At 39.1% G+C, this 14,558-nt stretch overlaps 1 protein-coding gene across 1 annotated transcript in view; it reads left to right on the top strand.

The window, feature by feature from the left end:
• The window catches only part of Gk5 (glycerol kinase 5), a 79,422-nt gene that overhangs the window by 58,048 nt on the left and 6,816 nt on the right, over positions 1–14,558 (top strand). The window contains exons 12-15 of the mRNA XM_005328073.5: positions 3,833–3,927; positions 9,544–9,647; positions 11,409–11,468; positions 12,401–12,534. Of these exons, the coding sequence (XP_005328130.4) occupies positions 3,833–3,927; positions 9,544–9,647; positions 11,409–11,468; positions 12,401–12,534 (393 nt within the window). The remainder of the gene's footprint in view (positions 1–3,832; positions 3,928–9,543; positions 9,648–11,408; positions 11,469–12,400; positions 12,535–14,558) is intronic.

Here is a 14,558-nt window from a genome sequence, read left to right as displayed (position 1 = left end):
AGTTTCCAGGCTCTAAAATTTGGATCTTTCCCTCATTTTTGCCACCCAATGGCCAGTGGGTGGTGGTATACCTTGAGAACAATGCCTTTGGTTTATTGTATAGGTTTAATCTTCACATGCACAGCTCAGGGGTTAGGCTGAGAGTTCATTTAAAAAAAAATATATATAGTGTTTTGGTGGTGCTGGGGCTCAAACCCAATACCTTGCAATCACTAAGCAAGCACTTTACCAGTCCCATCCCCAGCATCCCCAAGCTACATCCCCACCTCCATAAAAATCTTTGTGAGGTAATTTTCCTGAGCACCTTTCTCTCACTGATCTCTTGAATACTTTTTGTCAGCAGCCATGCCCTGGTGTTCTAGCTAGGAAGTTGCTTCTGTTTCCCTCCTGTACACCTTCCCTGCTGTTTCTGGCTCCTTATCTGGGTGGCAAGAGGGACTTCCATAGTGCTCCTATCTCAAGTTTTGGTTGCCTCTGCTATGATGGCTGTTGTTAGCCACAGGGTTTCTTTGGGGTGGGACAGACACCAAGAGGGAAAGAAGAAGAATGCAACAGAGATGCCCCTTGTGCTCTTGGCCTGCAGTACTGTATTACTGTGTCCCTGGGCTGTCACTACCTTGGGATTGCCTGGGAGCTCCAGCCTGAGAGAAAGAAAAATCTACAAAGCAAAAAATGGTACTTTCCTCACTGTGTCCCATCCAAACCCATCTCCTGTGTCTCAGACTGGTGGGAGTGGACTTTTCTCAAAGCTCTATTTGTGCCCAGTATCAATCTGGTTTCCGGTTTCACGCTGTCCCTAAGCCTAGGCCAGGAGACACCAGAACACAAAACAGGAAACTGACCGTCAGTTTGGTGGCATTTGGTGTCCTCCCCCTCCTGCTGGCTTGTTCTTCAGAGTCCTCAGCTAGCTTCTCCCTGCATTCCACCCAGGACTGTAGCTGCAGTCAGTGGGAGAGAGCAGAGTGTGCTAATTCCTAAAGCTTTTCATCACTGAGCCCATTGGAGAGTGGTTTAAGTGGAAGATTATTTAAAGAAATTCTTCAAGCAAGGAATGGAACAAACAGTGAAAAATATGAATAACTTAGATCTCTTTTTTCCCCATGTTTCCTTGCCTATTATCAAAAGCTTTTCTCAAACCAGCTGTCTAGTGTGCATTTTCACATCTTGTCTTGATTTTAAAACTTACACATGACTTTTTTTTAAAAGTATAGATTTTTAAACAAACTTTTAATATTAGTTTTTGAAGTGCCAAAGATATTTTGCATGTTATGGTTTAGATATGAGGTGTTCCCCAAGCTCCTATGTAAAAGAATGCAAGAGAGTTTAAAGGTGAAATGGTTGGGTAATGAGAGTCCCAGTAGGGATTTACTGGGTGGTAACTATAGGCAAGTAGGGTATGACCACAGGAGGTAGGTCCCTAGGGGTGTGCTTTGGGATTATCTATTTTGTCCTGGGTGAATGGAACTCTGTTTCCTGGTGCCACATCTCAGCTGCTTCCCTCTGCCACACACTTCCACCATGATGCTCTACTTCACCCCAGGCCCAGAGCCACGGAGTTGGCCGTCTGTGGAGTAAGACTTCTGAAGCCGTGAGCCCAAATAAACTTTCTTCTAATTATCCTTGTCAGGTCTTCGGACCATGAAAAACAGAAGACCTGACTAAAACAATGGGTGAAGTTTATGAATCCTATGATTGTCACATTGAGTAAAATTTTTAGTTATTATTGGACAATCTTCAATAATTTGATTTTAATATACATGCTCCTTACATGTCTTTCTTTAACCAGTTGTTCATTATTAGTGTAACAAATCATGTATTGAAATAAAACTAATTTCATTAAGGCTGTATAAAAACAGTAATATTTATTATGACTGATTCATGAGCTTTTTCATCTGACCCTTCTGCATGCTCCTTCAAAAATCACTTCACAGGGGGGCTGGGGTTGTAGCTCAGTGGTACAGCACTTGCCTAGCATATGTGAGGCACTAGGTTTGATTCTCAGCACTGAATATAAATAAATGAATAAATAAAGGTCCATCAACAACTAAAAGTATGTATAAAAGAACTTTAAAAAAAAATTATTTCCCAGAAAAGGATACTTAAATGACCAGTGAAAAGGTATTATTGACTTCATTAATCAACAGGGAGATGTAAAATCAAACCAATATGCAGTGCCATCAATATAACTGAAATGTAACATAGATAACGTCAGTTATTGCCAAGGACATAAGATGCCATACCTGTAGGAACCTTAAATTGGTACAACCAATTTAGAAAAGTATTTGGCAGCATCAACTAAAGCTAGTCCCAAATATGAAGATCCTATAACTAGCTATTCCATTTCTTGGAATTAATAAATAGAAATGTACACATATGTCCACCAAAAAGAATGTACACAAGGGTTTAGTGTGGTCTATTTATATTAACAAACACTGGAAACTACCCAAATGCCTAGCAGCAGCAGACTAGATTAATGAGTTGTGTAAAGTCACATGGTAGAATACCACATGAATGGAGTATAACTAACTACTTGAGCAATCTGAATGAACCTCCCAAGTGTGATGTTGAATAAGAGAAGTTTCTGTGTAGATTTAGGTATGGGTTACCTGGATGTGTTCACCCTGTGAACATATTCAGGGGGCTGGTGATCTTCGCAGTGGAAGGAACATTTGCCTAGCATGCAGGAGACCCTACATTTGATCCCCATCACTGCAAAAAAAGAAGGAAGGAAAATAAGTTTATCATCCATAAACTTAGTACTTGCACATTTTTCTGTATATATTTTATATACTTCGGCAAAAAGTTCACTAAATGAATTAAGTTTTGTTTTTCTATTTTTGCTTGTTTTTATTTTTATTTTTTAAGTTTTTTTTTCTTTTTTTTGAGGGGCGGAGGGGTGGTACCAGGGATTGAACTCAGGGGCACTTAACCACTGAGCCACATCCCTAGCCCTATTTTGTATTTTATTTAGAGACAGGGCCTCACTGAGTTGCATAGCACCTCTCTTTTGCCGAAGCTGGCTTTGAACTCACCATCCTCTAGTCTCAGCCTTCTGATCCGCTGGGATTATAGGTGTGCAACACCATGCCCAGCTGTTTGCTTGTTTTTAAAAGATTGACCTTTAATATATCTATTACTGGCCACTTATTGAACTCATAAAATGGAGTAATTTTTCAGTTGATTCTCTTGTATATTATAGATGATCCTTTCATCAGAAAACTAGGAGATCTTAAGAAAATTTTGTTTTGTTTTGTTGCTGAAGTGGAACCCAGGGCCTCTTGCATGCTAAGTGTGCTCTCTGCCACTTAGTGACACCCCTGTCCCCAGGAGAATAATTTTTAATGCCAAAAAAACAGACATAGAATTGCTTCTGTAAGTAGCCCAAATATCTTTTTTTTTTAAAGGAGATTTTTCTTAATATCTTTATTTTTATGTGGTGCTGAGAATCGAACCCAGTGCTTCACGCATGCCAGGCAAGCGCTCTACCACTTGAGCCACATCCCAGCCCCCGACTTATTAGCCCAAATATCTTTAAAAAAAAAAAAAAAAAAAGAGGGCCTGCTGCATGCAGAGCTTGCCTGGAAGAGCCTCTGTTTTCATTGTCCCCTCTCCCTTCTGTGGGCTCATAAACCTGTGTAGTGTAAGAACTCAGAATTAGAACACAGTGACCTTTGTGCTGACTTTTTTAAGGGAACATCATTTATATTATATTCACAATGCCTGGGATTCGGGTAAATGCTAGTTGTGTAACATAATTCTGTTTGTCCCTCCCCAACCCCTTCGTTTTGTTTTAGGGGTTTTTTTGTTGTTGTTTGTGTGTTTGTTTTTGCAGATCTTTTCACAGATGCTGCTGAGACTGAAAAAATGGCCAAAAGTTTGGAAGATTCTGAAGGAGTTTATTTTGTTCCATCGTTTAGTGGATTACAGGTACTTTTTTTTTTTTTTTAAGTTCATGGCAATTGCAAACATTTTTCTGTTCCCACCACACCCCAAATTATGTATCTGTCACTCTATTACCTGAAAATTTGGCTGCTGAAAATAACTAAGATGAAAGGTACATTCTAGGACTATGAAGTTGGGCTCTGGCCCAGCACAGATTCCATAAGAGAGCAGAGTGTCCCTTAAGTGTGACCCTGCTGGCTTGGCTTGTACTTGCAGAATTCAGCTGGCTTCTGCTTAGAACTCTGTCCCTTGGCAGACTTAAGAGTTGGCAGGTTTGTCATAGAACTTTTACATAAGACTGAGGAGGATTACTTTATCATGACTGAAAATAGTCATTTCCTAGTAGGGGGAAAATATATCAGTAAATGGGCATTCTGTACCAAATAGAAAGTGTACCATTGGGAACCAGAAAAATAATGTCAGGGCATATTCACCACTCTACCACATGCACAGGTAATGTACATATTTTACAGTTATATCTTTGTAAGTTTTGGTAACTTTTTTCAAAACTCAAGATTTTTTTTCATTAATTCTTGTGGTGGAGTTACTTTGCCTAATCGAAAACTGAACCTAGTTTTAAAAAATGATCAAAAGTTTGGAAGATTCTAAAGAAGTTTATTTTGTTCCATCTTTTAGTGGATTAAAGATGTTTTTTTAAGTTAATGGCATTACAAACATTTTTTTTTCTTCTACCACATCCCAAATTTTGTATCTGTCACTCTGTTACCTAAAGATTTGATTTTGTGGGCTGGGGATGTGGCTCAAATGGTAGCGCGCTCGCCTGGCATGCGTGCGGCCCAGGTTCGATCCTCAGCACCACATACCAACAAAGATGTTGTGTCCGCCGAGAACTAAAAAATAAATGTTAAAAAATTCTCTCTCTCCTCTCTCACTCTCTTTAAAAAAAAAAAAAAGATTTGATTTTGTAACATTGAACTTTTTATTTAATTGAAAGAACTGTGATCCCATCTTGTATTTTAGCATATGTCACAAAGACTTTTAAAAGAGATTTTCAAGTACACTACTATGAACAAATTTACTTTCTGGGAATGTTTTATACCATTCCCTTTAAGCCTCCTATAAAAATTTTCTTTCTTTCAAAATAAAATTTTTCACTTGGAGAATTTGTCTTATACTTGAGCAATCAGATAAGGTCCAAAATTTTAAAGTTTGGCAGATATAACATAGAACCTGGTAAAAGAAAACGTAAATCAGGGTGTTTTAAATCTTAAATGTACTCTACTTTCAGAACTAGATTTAAAAATAGCATTCTTTGATGTCTTTAATGTTCTCCTCCTGTGTGTTTGTCCTAAAGGCCTGAAAGCTGATGGAGTGTATGTAGAGATTACACTTCATCCTCTTCAGGGTGATTCGAGGCAACTCCAAACAGCAGCCATGGCAGGACAGGAAGCAAAAGTTTTTTATCTAATTGAGGTTTCAGGAAGAAGGTTAAATGGGTAATTGTCATCAGCAAAGGTAGGGCTTGATTAGGTTTTTATAGATTCTTTCTGAAAAATGTGCTGTGGGACTTAGTAGTGACTTTGTCTTGACAGCTCCATCTGTACATTTCATCACCACATCCTGTACAAATAATACATAGTTTGTGATTTAAAAAAAGAAGTCTTGCCAAAGCCCAAGAGCTTTAGACAGTAGTGTTACAGATAGGATTGTTAGTTTCAGCTTGTTAAAGCCTCTCTGTCCTGCATGATGACAACCTGGTTATCTCTTGGCAGCAGAGGGCTGGTGGAGATGTCTATGGGGGAGGACTGCAGGCGGTATTTCCCAACGTAAAATGAAGCTCTTAACTGAAAACTGGAAGTTAACTCAAACAATAGTGTGTTGATACAAAGCTGTTTGGAAAATAAGGAGGCAGAATGTGTCAACAACCAGAGAAAATTTAAGATGGGGAATGGAAAGAAGGAAGGTTCAAGTGCCTGATGCTGCCTTTAGTTTTAGGATGTTATTAGAGCTTCAGAGAGTGAGGAAAGCGTAAGATATTGAAGTCTCCTATTACTCTCAGTTTCTCAAGAAGTTTGCTGAGAAGAGGGTGCTGGATCATGAGCTTTGTGGCAAATGGGAAAATCTGGGACAGGCACTCTGGGGATGGCAGAGGGGTGGACCACACACCTGGGTGGCACCAGTGAATGCAACCATTGTGGCTTTGTTTTAGCAGGGCTTGTGCTTTGGAAAGCAAGATAGTAGGCATTGGAGGTAAGCATCAGTAGCTACCTACTTAGGCACTGGTCTGTGCTGATGGTGGAGTAGATGACAGGACTAGGAGCCAAGTCTCAGTCTTCAGAGGATGAAGAGTGGTGTGGTTTAGATTTGAGATGTCCCCCAGAAGCTTGTGGGTGAGACAATGCAAGGACATTCAGAGGTGAAGTGCTTAGAGATATAACCTAATCACTGGGTAGATCCACTGATGCCGATTAGCAGGGTGGTGAATGTAGGCAGGCAGGGTGTGGCTGCAGGAGATAGGTCACTGGGGGGCGTGCCTTTAGGGTTTCTATTCTGTCCTTGGTGAGCAGAACGCTCTCTGCTTCCTGTTTACTCTGTCCTGAGCTGCTTTTCTCCCAGAGCTGTGGAGTTAGCTCTCTGTGGACTGAGACCTCTGAAACTGTTAAACCCAAATAAACTTGTCTGTCCTCTGTGTTGTGTCAGGTCTTGTAGTCTCAGTGAGGAAAAAGCTGACTAAAACAGAGAGATTTGCTGGGCATGGTGCCACACTCCTATAATCCCATCCTTGGGGGGATAATTCAAAGTCATCCTCAACAACATAGCAAGACCCTAAGCAACTTAGCAAGACTCATTCTCAAAAAATGAAAAGAGCTGGGATGAAGTTTAGTGGTAAAACACTTCTGGGTTCAATCCCCAGTACCAAAAATAAAAATTAAAAAAAAAAAGGCAATAGTACTATAAAGGGTTTAGACAAGGAATAATAATAAATAATTATAGTGGCAACTAACCTGTGAATATTCACTATGCATCAGATATGTTCTAAGTTCGTTCATTCTTTATTTTTTTTTTTTTAAGCTGCTGGGGATAGAATCTAGAAGCCCTCACCAGGCAGGTGCTCAGCTACTTAGCTACATCTCCAGTCCTGCTTTATTTAATTTAATTTCACTTCACTTCACTGTTTTACAACAGGGCCTCACTAAGTTGCAGATTCTGGCCTTGAACTTGATCCTCCTGCCTCAGCCCCCTGAGTAGTTAGGATTATAGTCTTGTGTCACCATAACCCACTCTCCTAAATTTTTCACGTGCAGTAGTTCATTTAATCTTCAGTAACTAAACAAGGTAGAAGATACTTGAATCATCCCACTCTGAAGATGGGGAAAATGAGATTGATTGCTTGCTTGATTTTTGGAACTGGGGATGTGACGCAGGGCTTAATGCATGCTTGGCAAACACTTTACAACTGAGCTATGTCCCCAGAGTGAAAACTGAGGTTTAGAGCTGTTAAATCACTTGTCTGGTCTCACCTAGCTAGTGAATGGCAGAACTGGTTTTAGAACCTAAGAATTCTGACTCCAGAGTCCAGGCCTCATGATATGACATAAAATACTATGGCAGTCAGAACACACAGTAGATGCATACATTCAGGGTCTGGGTTGACAAGGGCAAGAAGCATGGCATTAACCATCTTGCAATTCCCCATCAGATTCAGCTGAGATCCTGGTGGTGACAAGGGCCCTGGGGCAGGTGGTATGTGCCCTGGGAAAGAGGTAGCTAGCTTTGCTTAGGGAGCCAAACAGAGTTTTGCTGAGTGCTGCTGATCCTTGTTGGTTGATGGTTCTGTGGAGGCTTAGTCATTAGGATTGGCAGTGACAGCCTGAAGTTGTGGCTGTAGGCCATCTGCCATAATGGAGTGTGTCCAGGCCTGTAGAAGGACCTTCCTGGTGTTTCCTACCAGGACATCACACAGACTCACATGGACTAACATGGGGGTGTAGTAATTTATAAAGAAATTTTAAGTTTCTATGGAATATACCTCCTTAATGTTGAATTCTTTTTTAATTTTTTGTTCGTCCTTTTTAATTATACATGATAGTAGAATCAATGTAATATAATTATACAAGCATGGAATTTATCTTTTTCTAATTAGGATCCCCTTCTTGTGGATATACATGATGGTGAGATTCCTTGTGATATAGTCATATATGTACATAGGAAAATTATGTCAGATTCATTCTGTAAGAATTCCTTAAGTAATTAGCAAAAGTATTATTTGTTCCTTTATTCACTAAATATTAATTGGTCCTCTCTAAGGTGCTACATACAGTGGTTGGAGGCACCTTGTGAGCATAAGACAAGATTCCCTTTATGGCATTTACAGTATAGAGGGGAAGATTGAATCAATAATCCCACAAACGTGGTCATAAACTGGTGCATAGTATCATGGAAATTGTAGAGTTCCATAAAAGCATGTAATGGGGAACGTAATCTAGTCTCTGGATCGGAAGTTTTCTCTGAGGAAACTGAGCAAAGATTTGGAGGAGGATTGTAAAATAACCAGGAGAAGGAGTGTAGAAAATTTTCTAAGGAAAGAGATACTGTGTTAACCAGGCATGGTGGGGTACAGTTGTAATCTCAGCCACTTAGGAGGCTGAGACAGGAGGATTCCAAATTTGAGGCCAGCCTGGAGAGCTTATCAAAACCCTGTCTCAAAATTAAAAACAAAAAGGGTTGAAGATGTAACTCAGTGGTAGAGCACCCCTAGGTTCAATTCCCAGTTCCTCAAAAAAAAAAGAAAAGCCCTGAAGCTAGGGTACTATTTTGGGGAAGCCATTTTCTTGGTAGCACTAGTGTGTCCATATGTCTTGAGTATATTCATGTGTCAGAACTGTTCTTCTGTTTCCTTGTGAGATTGTAAGCTCTTGCAGGGATCTTTGTTTTATATCTTTATGTCCTAGAATTGTCTTGCATTCTGGGGATGCAAAGATTTATAAAAACTTTTTTTTTTTTTGGTACCAGGAATTGAACTCGGAGGTACTTAGCCACTGAGCCACATCCCCAGCCCTATTTTGTATTTTATTTAGAGACAGGTCACTCTGAGTTGCTTAGTGCCTTGCAGTTGCTGAGGCTGGCTTTGAATTCAAGCTTCTTTTGTCTCAACCTCCTTAGCCTTTGGGATTACAGGAATGCGCCACCACACCCTGTGATTTATACAGACTTTATCCAATGAATACGTCTGACAATATGTGTGATATAAGCTGTGCCACTGAAAAGAATGTTTTTGTTTTTAAATCTTAAATCTAATTTATATCCTTAACAGTCACTCTACATAGTGGTTGAGTGCCCCTGGTTCAATCCCATTCCCTGTACCAAAAAAAAAAAAAAAAAAATTATTCTAGGGCTGGGGGTGTAGGTGGCTGGCAGTGCACTTGTCTAGCTCAGGCCCTGTAATTCCAGCTCCAACACCACAGGAGAAAAAAAAAAAAGAAGAAGAAGGAAAGAAAGTAATCTTAATGTTTAATTTTTGGATTATCGTTTATTTTTAAGTATTCTTGTAACATGCCTATTTTTATTGTATAAATTTCCTCAAGTCTGTAGACTTAACTAAGAACATTTATAATACGTTCTTTTTACCTCTTCCTTTAGGCTCCATTAAATGACCCCTGTGCATGTGCTTCTTTTATGGGTTTGAAGCCTTCTACCAATAAACACCATCTCGTCCGAGCAATACTGGAGTCAATAGCTTTCAGGTAAGAAAATCTGCCCCAAGTTCCCTGCCTCTCATCTACATGCTTTGCCATTTCCTGTATTAATTTGCTGTCAAATTAAAATATTCAGTCCTTACAGACCCAGATCTTTAAGGTGGGCCTACCAAGCCCACCCATGTGCATGCATGTTTGTCTGTCAGTGCATAGGAGGGTCCACAAGCAGGTGGTGCTCATCCTGTCCTTCATTGTCCCAGAAGCTTATTGACTGTCTCCTCCATAGAGGGGTGGCCTCTCAGGCCCCGTGAAGAGAAAGAATGCCAAGAAGGGTGAGGGTGGGGCCAGAGCTGGTAAATAAGAGTGGGGAAGGGGGACTTTCCCACCCCTTCCCAGGTTAGAGGATTATTTTCTAGTTAGAGAGTAAAACAAGATCAGCACTTCTAAAAAATTGAAAATTTCTTACTTTTCATTAAGTTATTTAATTTAAACTTTCAGTTTAAAACATACTGCATTTGATCTAATCTGTTCTGATTCCTAATTTCCTTGATATTTCATTTAAATAGTACCAGTATTAGATTTGATTTTTGAAATTAAATGATTTTTAAAAACATCCAGGGGAGGCTGATGCTGTAGCTCAATGGTAAAGTGCTTGCCTCACATGTATGAGGCACTGGGTTCTATTCTCAGCACCACATAAAAATAAATAACTGTGTATTCATCTACAACTAAATAAATATTAAAAAAAAATCCAGGACTGGGGTTAAAGCTCAGTGATAGAACATGTATTGTCCATATGTGAGGTCCTGGGTTCTATTATCAGCACCATAGGAAAAAAAATAAGAATAAAAAAATTCCAGGGCTGGGGTTGTAGCTCAGAGGCAGAGCACTTGCCTAACATGTGTGAGGCACTGGGTTTGATCCTTAGCACCACATAAAAATGAAATAAATAAAATAAAAGCATACTGTCCATTTACAACTATAAAAAATAAATAAATTTTTAAAAATTCCAATTTCTCTTAAGCATGAGAGGTTCAAATTGGAATTTTCAAAGGTTTAGTTTCCTTATTCATGAGGGAGAATTCAAATTTATAATGCTTCTATTATCCAAAGACTTAAATCATCAGAATTATTATTTATATATATTTCCTGTGATCCTTTTGCTATGGGACAAGTGTAGATTGTTAAAACTAAGAACACAGCTGTCAGAGCTGGGTGTAATAGTGGCATAGGCTATAATCCCAGGCTGAGGCAGGAGGATCACAAGCTCAAAGACAGCTTCAACAACTCAAGCAAGACCCTGTGTCAAAAAATAAAATCAGAAAAAAGGGCTGAGGATGTAGCTCAGTGATACAGTACCCCCAGGTTCGATCCCCATTGTGGGGGTGGATATAGCTGTCATGATAAAGAATATTTGTTTCATTTAGTTTAAAATAAGTTAATGTCCATGATTACAAAATAATTGTGTTTGATGAATTCTATTAAATGTTATTTGTGGTATCTCATCTTAATGAACACCTTTTAAATAGCTAATTGCTTTACTTTTTCTTTGAAGACTGGTAAAAGATTTAACTTTGTTATAAAATAAAAAACATGCTATATGAAGGGGGAAAGCATGAAGAGCCTACCTGCTGTTTAAATCAGGCATTTGCTAGGCATTCTGCAGTTAGCTAATATTTCTTTAACATTTTCTTTCGCATGTTTTATAAACATCAGGTAAATAAAACTGTGGTTTTAATTTTTGATATCAGAATAGAGGATTATTATTATATGAATGCCCTCTAAATAGTTATCTTGTTTTTTAACCAGAAACAAACAATTATATGAGATGATGCAGAAAGAGATCCATATTCCTGTTACAAACGTCCGGTATGTGAGCTTTATTTCTAACAGGGTCATTTAGGTTACAAGTAAGTAGTAGCTGCTATTAGTATTTTAATCATTCTGGTTTTTCAGGATTTCAAAAAGAACTTATGCCTGGCTCCTTAGCAGTAAATTCTTGGTCACTGGAATTTGGAGAGGATAGGAAAGCTAATTTTGGACTTCTGGAGAATATAACATAATATGAAATTTGGTAGAATCTTGCCACTCATGTATATTGTATAAATCTTTAAAAAAAATCTCTCTTTTTGAGTTTTAGCTATCTTTTTGGCATTGAACTATCAAATTTACTGATTTTTGTTCCTATAATGTCCAAATGAATTTTTATGTTGGGTTAGTTTTTACTTAGCCTATTTTGACTAGTCCCAAGACAGACAGGGCAAGTGGGGAAATTGATGGCAGGACTAAGGAAAAGTATTTAGCAAATACCCAGTAAAATTGTTTGTCATCAGGTCAGTGCTAAGCGATATAATTTTGGAATTAAAAAAAAAAAAAACATACAGGGGCTGGGGATGTGGCTCAAGCGGTAGCGCGCTTGCCTGGCATGCGTGCGGCCCGGGTTCGATCCTCAGCACCACATACCAACAAAGATGTTGTGTCCACCGAGAACTAAAAAAATAAATATTAAAAAATTCTCTCTCTCTCTCTCTCTCTCTCTCTCTCTCTTCTCTCTCTCCTCTCTCTCCTCTCTCTCTCCTCTCTCTCCTCTCTCTCCTCTCTCACAAAAAAAAAAAAAACATACAGAGTTTGGGGATATAGCTCAGTGGAGAGAACTTCCTTAGCATGGCTCTAGGTTCAATCCTTAGCACAAAAAACATTAAACTTATAAAATCAAGGATGTAAGAAAAATATGTAGCCCACATAAAAAGAATGAATGATGCTATTATTAAAAGATATCTTTTATATCTTGCTCCCCACAGGGCAGATGGAGGAGTTTGTAAGAACGGTTTTGTCATGCAGATGACTTCAGACCTGATTAATGAGAATATAGACAGACCAGCCCACTTTGACATGTCCTGTTTGGGTGCTGCTTCTCTTGCTGGCCTTGCTGTTGGTATGTGTAGATTTTATTTAAAAAAAAAAAAAAAAAAGCTACCTTGCAAACCATATCTGTGATAGCATTTCTTCTCTCAAATCATAAAGTTGCTGAGAGGATCTGGAAAGTCTTGGTATGCACTAAGGTCCATATCCATAAGCATATTCCTCACAAAATACCCTGTGACCTTCTCTGTTTGTTGGTGGGTCTGGGTACACCACCTCTCCATCCTTCATTCCTTCCGTGAGAATGAAGGCATGTGATTCTCAGCTGCTTTGGTTCCTAGCAGAGAAGGATCTTTGGGAAGCTGGTGTTAAGGAAAAGAACTGTTCAAGCACACTTGTTAAAGAACACTAAGGCAGACTTAATTCAGGGATACTGTTGCAACAGGTATAGGGACTAAGGCAATGTTTAAAACTGAAGCAAGTTTTCTAGTGGCAGATACAACAAGGAAAAGTGAGAATTTATAGCTCAGGAGAAGGATGGGAATCAGTAGGTGGAAGATTACCAAGAAGACACACTGGAGGTAAGAAGAAATTCTGGCTAAACCAATCTAACAGGATTTTTGCTGAAGGCTGGCCTGGGGGAATGTGGCAGATGAGATATCCAGGATGATCAGATACTGAGGTTTGGGGATTCTGGCTAAACGGACTTGGCAGCATTCTTAAAGTAGATAATGAGGAAAGGAACATGGAAGTCTCAGAGTTGAAGCCTAGTCGAAAAAGACCAGAGGAACTAAGTATAGAGTTTGACCAAGAAGAGAATCTTGTCACTAGGCTTGTCTTTGGTTTTAGAAAGGACTGCGTTCAACCAAGGAGGGTGGCACACTCCTGTGATCCTAGTGACTAGAGATGCTGAGATGGGGGAACACAAGTTAAGGGAATCTCAACACCTTGGTGAGATCCTGTCTCAAAAAAAAGGTGGGTGGGATTGGGGATGTAGTTGAATGGTAAAGTGCTTGGGTTCAATCCCTAGTACTATAAATAGATTAAATAAATAAACACACCCACACCCACATATACCTGTATCAGACTACTAATGATTATAATTATAAATGTGTCCTCAAATGGTCACAGTGGTACACACGTAATCTTAGTGACTCAGGAAACTGAGGCAGGAGGATAGCAAGTTCAAGAGCAGCCTTGGCAACTTAGTGAGACCCTGTCTCAGAAAGAAAACGAGCAAGTTCATATGTAACTCTGTAGTAAAGCACCTCTATGTTCAATCCCCAGTGCCAAAAAAAAAAAGTGTTCTCTTGCTGCTTTTGATTATAAATCACATGATCCTCATTTCAAAGAACAGTATGGTTAGATCAATTTTATCTTGAATTGGAATTTAAATAGCTTGCATAAAATGCTGTTCTTTGAAAAGGAAACTCTCATATTAATTTCCAACTTTTGATTTTATGCATATGCCGGACAGTTGTCACCTATGTCAAGATGTATGACAAAAATCTCAATTTATCTTCATTTATTTTAATTGTATAAAAAGAATAATATATGCCCAGCATAGTGACACATGTCTGTAATTCAGGCTATGTAGGAGACTAAGGCAGGAGGATCACAAGTTCCAGGCCAGCCGGGACAATGTACTGACTCCCTATGTCAAAAAATAGAGAGATGGGATATCTCAGTGGTAGAGCACTTGCCTGTCAGGGGAGAGGCCCTAGATCCAACCCGCTTCACTGCAAGAAAGAAGAAAAAAAGAAAATATGTTATTTCTTATTTGAATTAAAAAAAATTTTTAGTTGTAGAAGGACACAATGCCTTCATTTTATTTATTTTTACATGGTGCTGAGGATGGAACTCAGGGCCTCACACGTGGCAGGCAAGTGCTGTACCACTGAGCCACACCCCAGCCCCCAGATTTTTTTTTTTTAAATAGCAAGTCGTGAAATTAAATGATGATGGGATGTGGCTACTTTGAAAGTGATTCAGTGGAGCTGGGGTTGTAGCTCAGCGGTAGAGTGCTTGCCTCGCACACATGGGACACTGGGTTTGATTCTCTGCACCACATAAAAATAAATAAATAAAATAAAGATA

This window comes from Ictidomys tridecemlineatus, chromosome 3 (assembly GCF_052094955.1).
Source record: "Ictidomys tridecemlineatus isolate mIctTri1 chromosome 3, mIctTri1.hap1, whole genome shotgun sequence".
NCBI classification, from domain to species: domain Eukaryota; kingdom Metazoa; phylum Chordata; class Mammalia; order Rodentia; family Sciuridae; genus Ictidomys; species Ictidomys tridecemlineatus.
The sequence above is the reverse complement of the archived record's forward strand: the minus strand, read 5'-3'. Positions and strand labels throughout refer to the sequence as shown.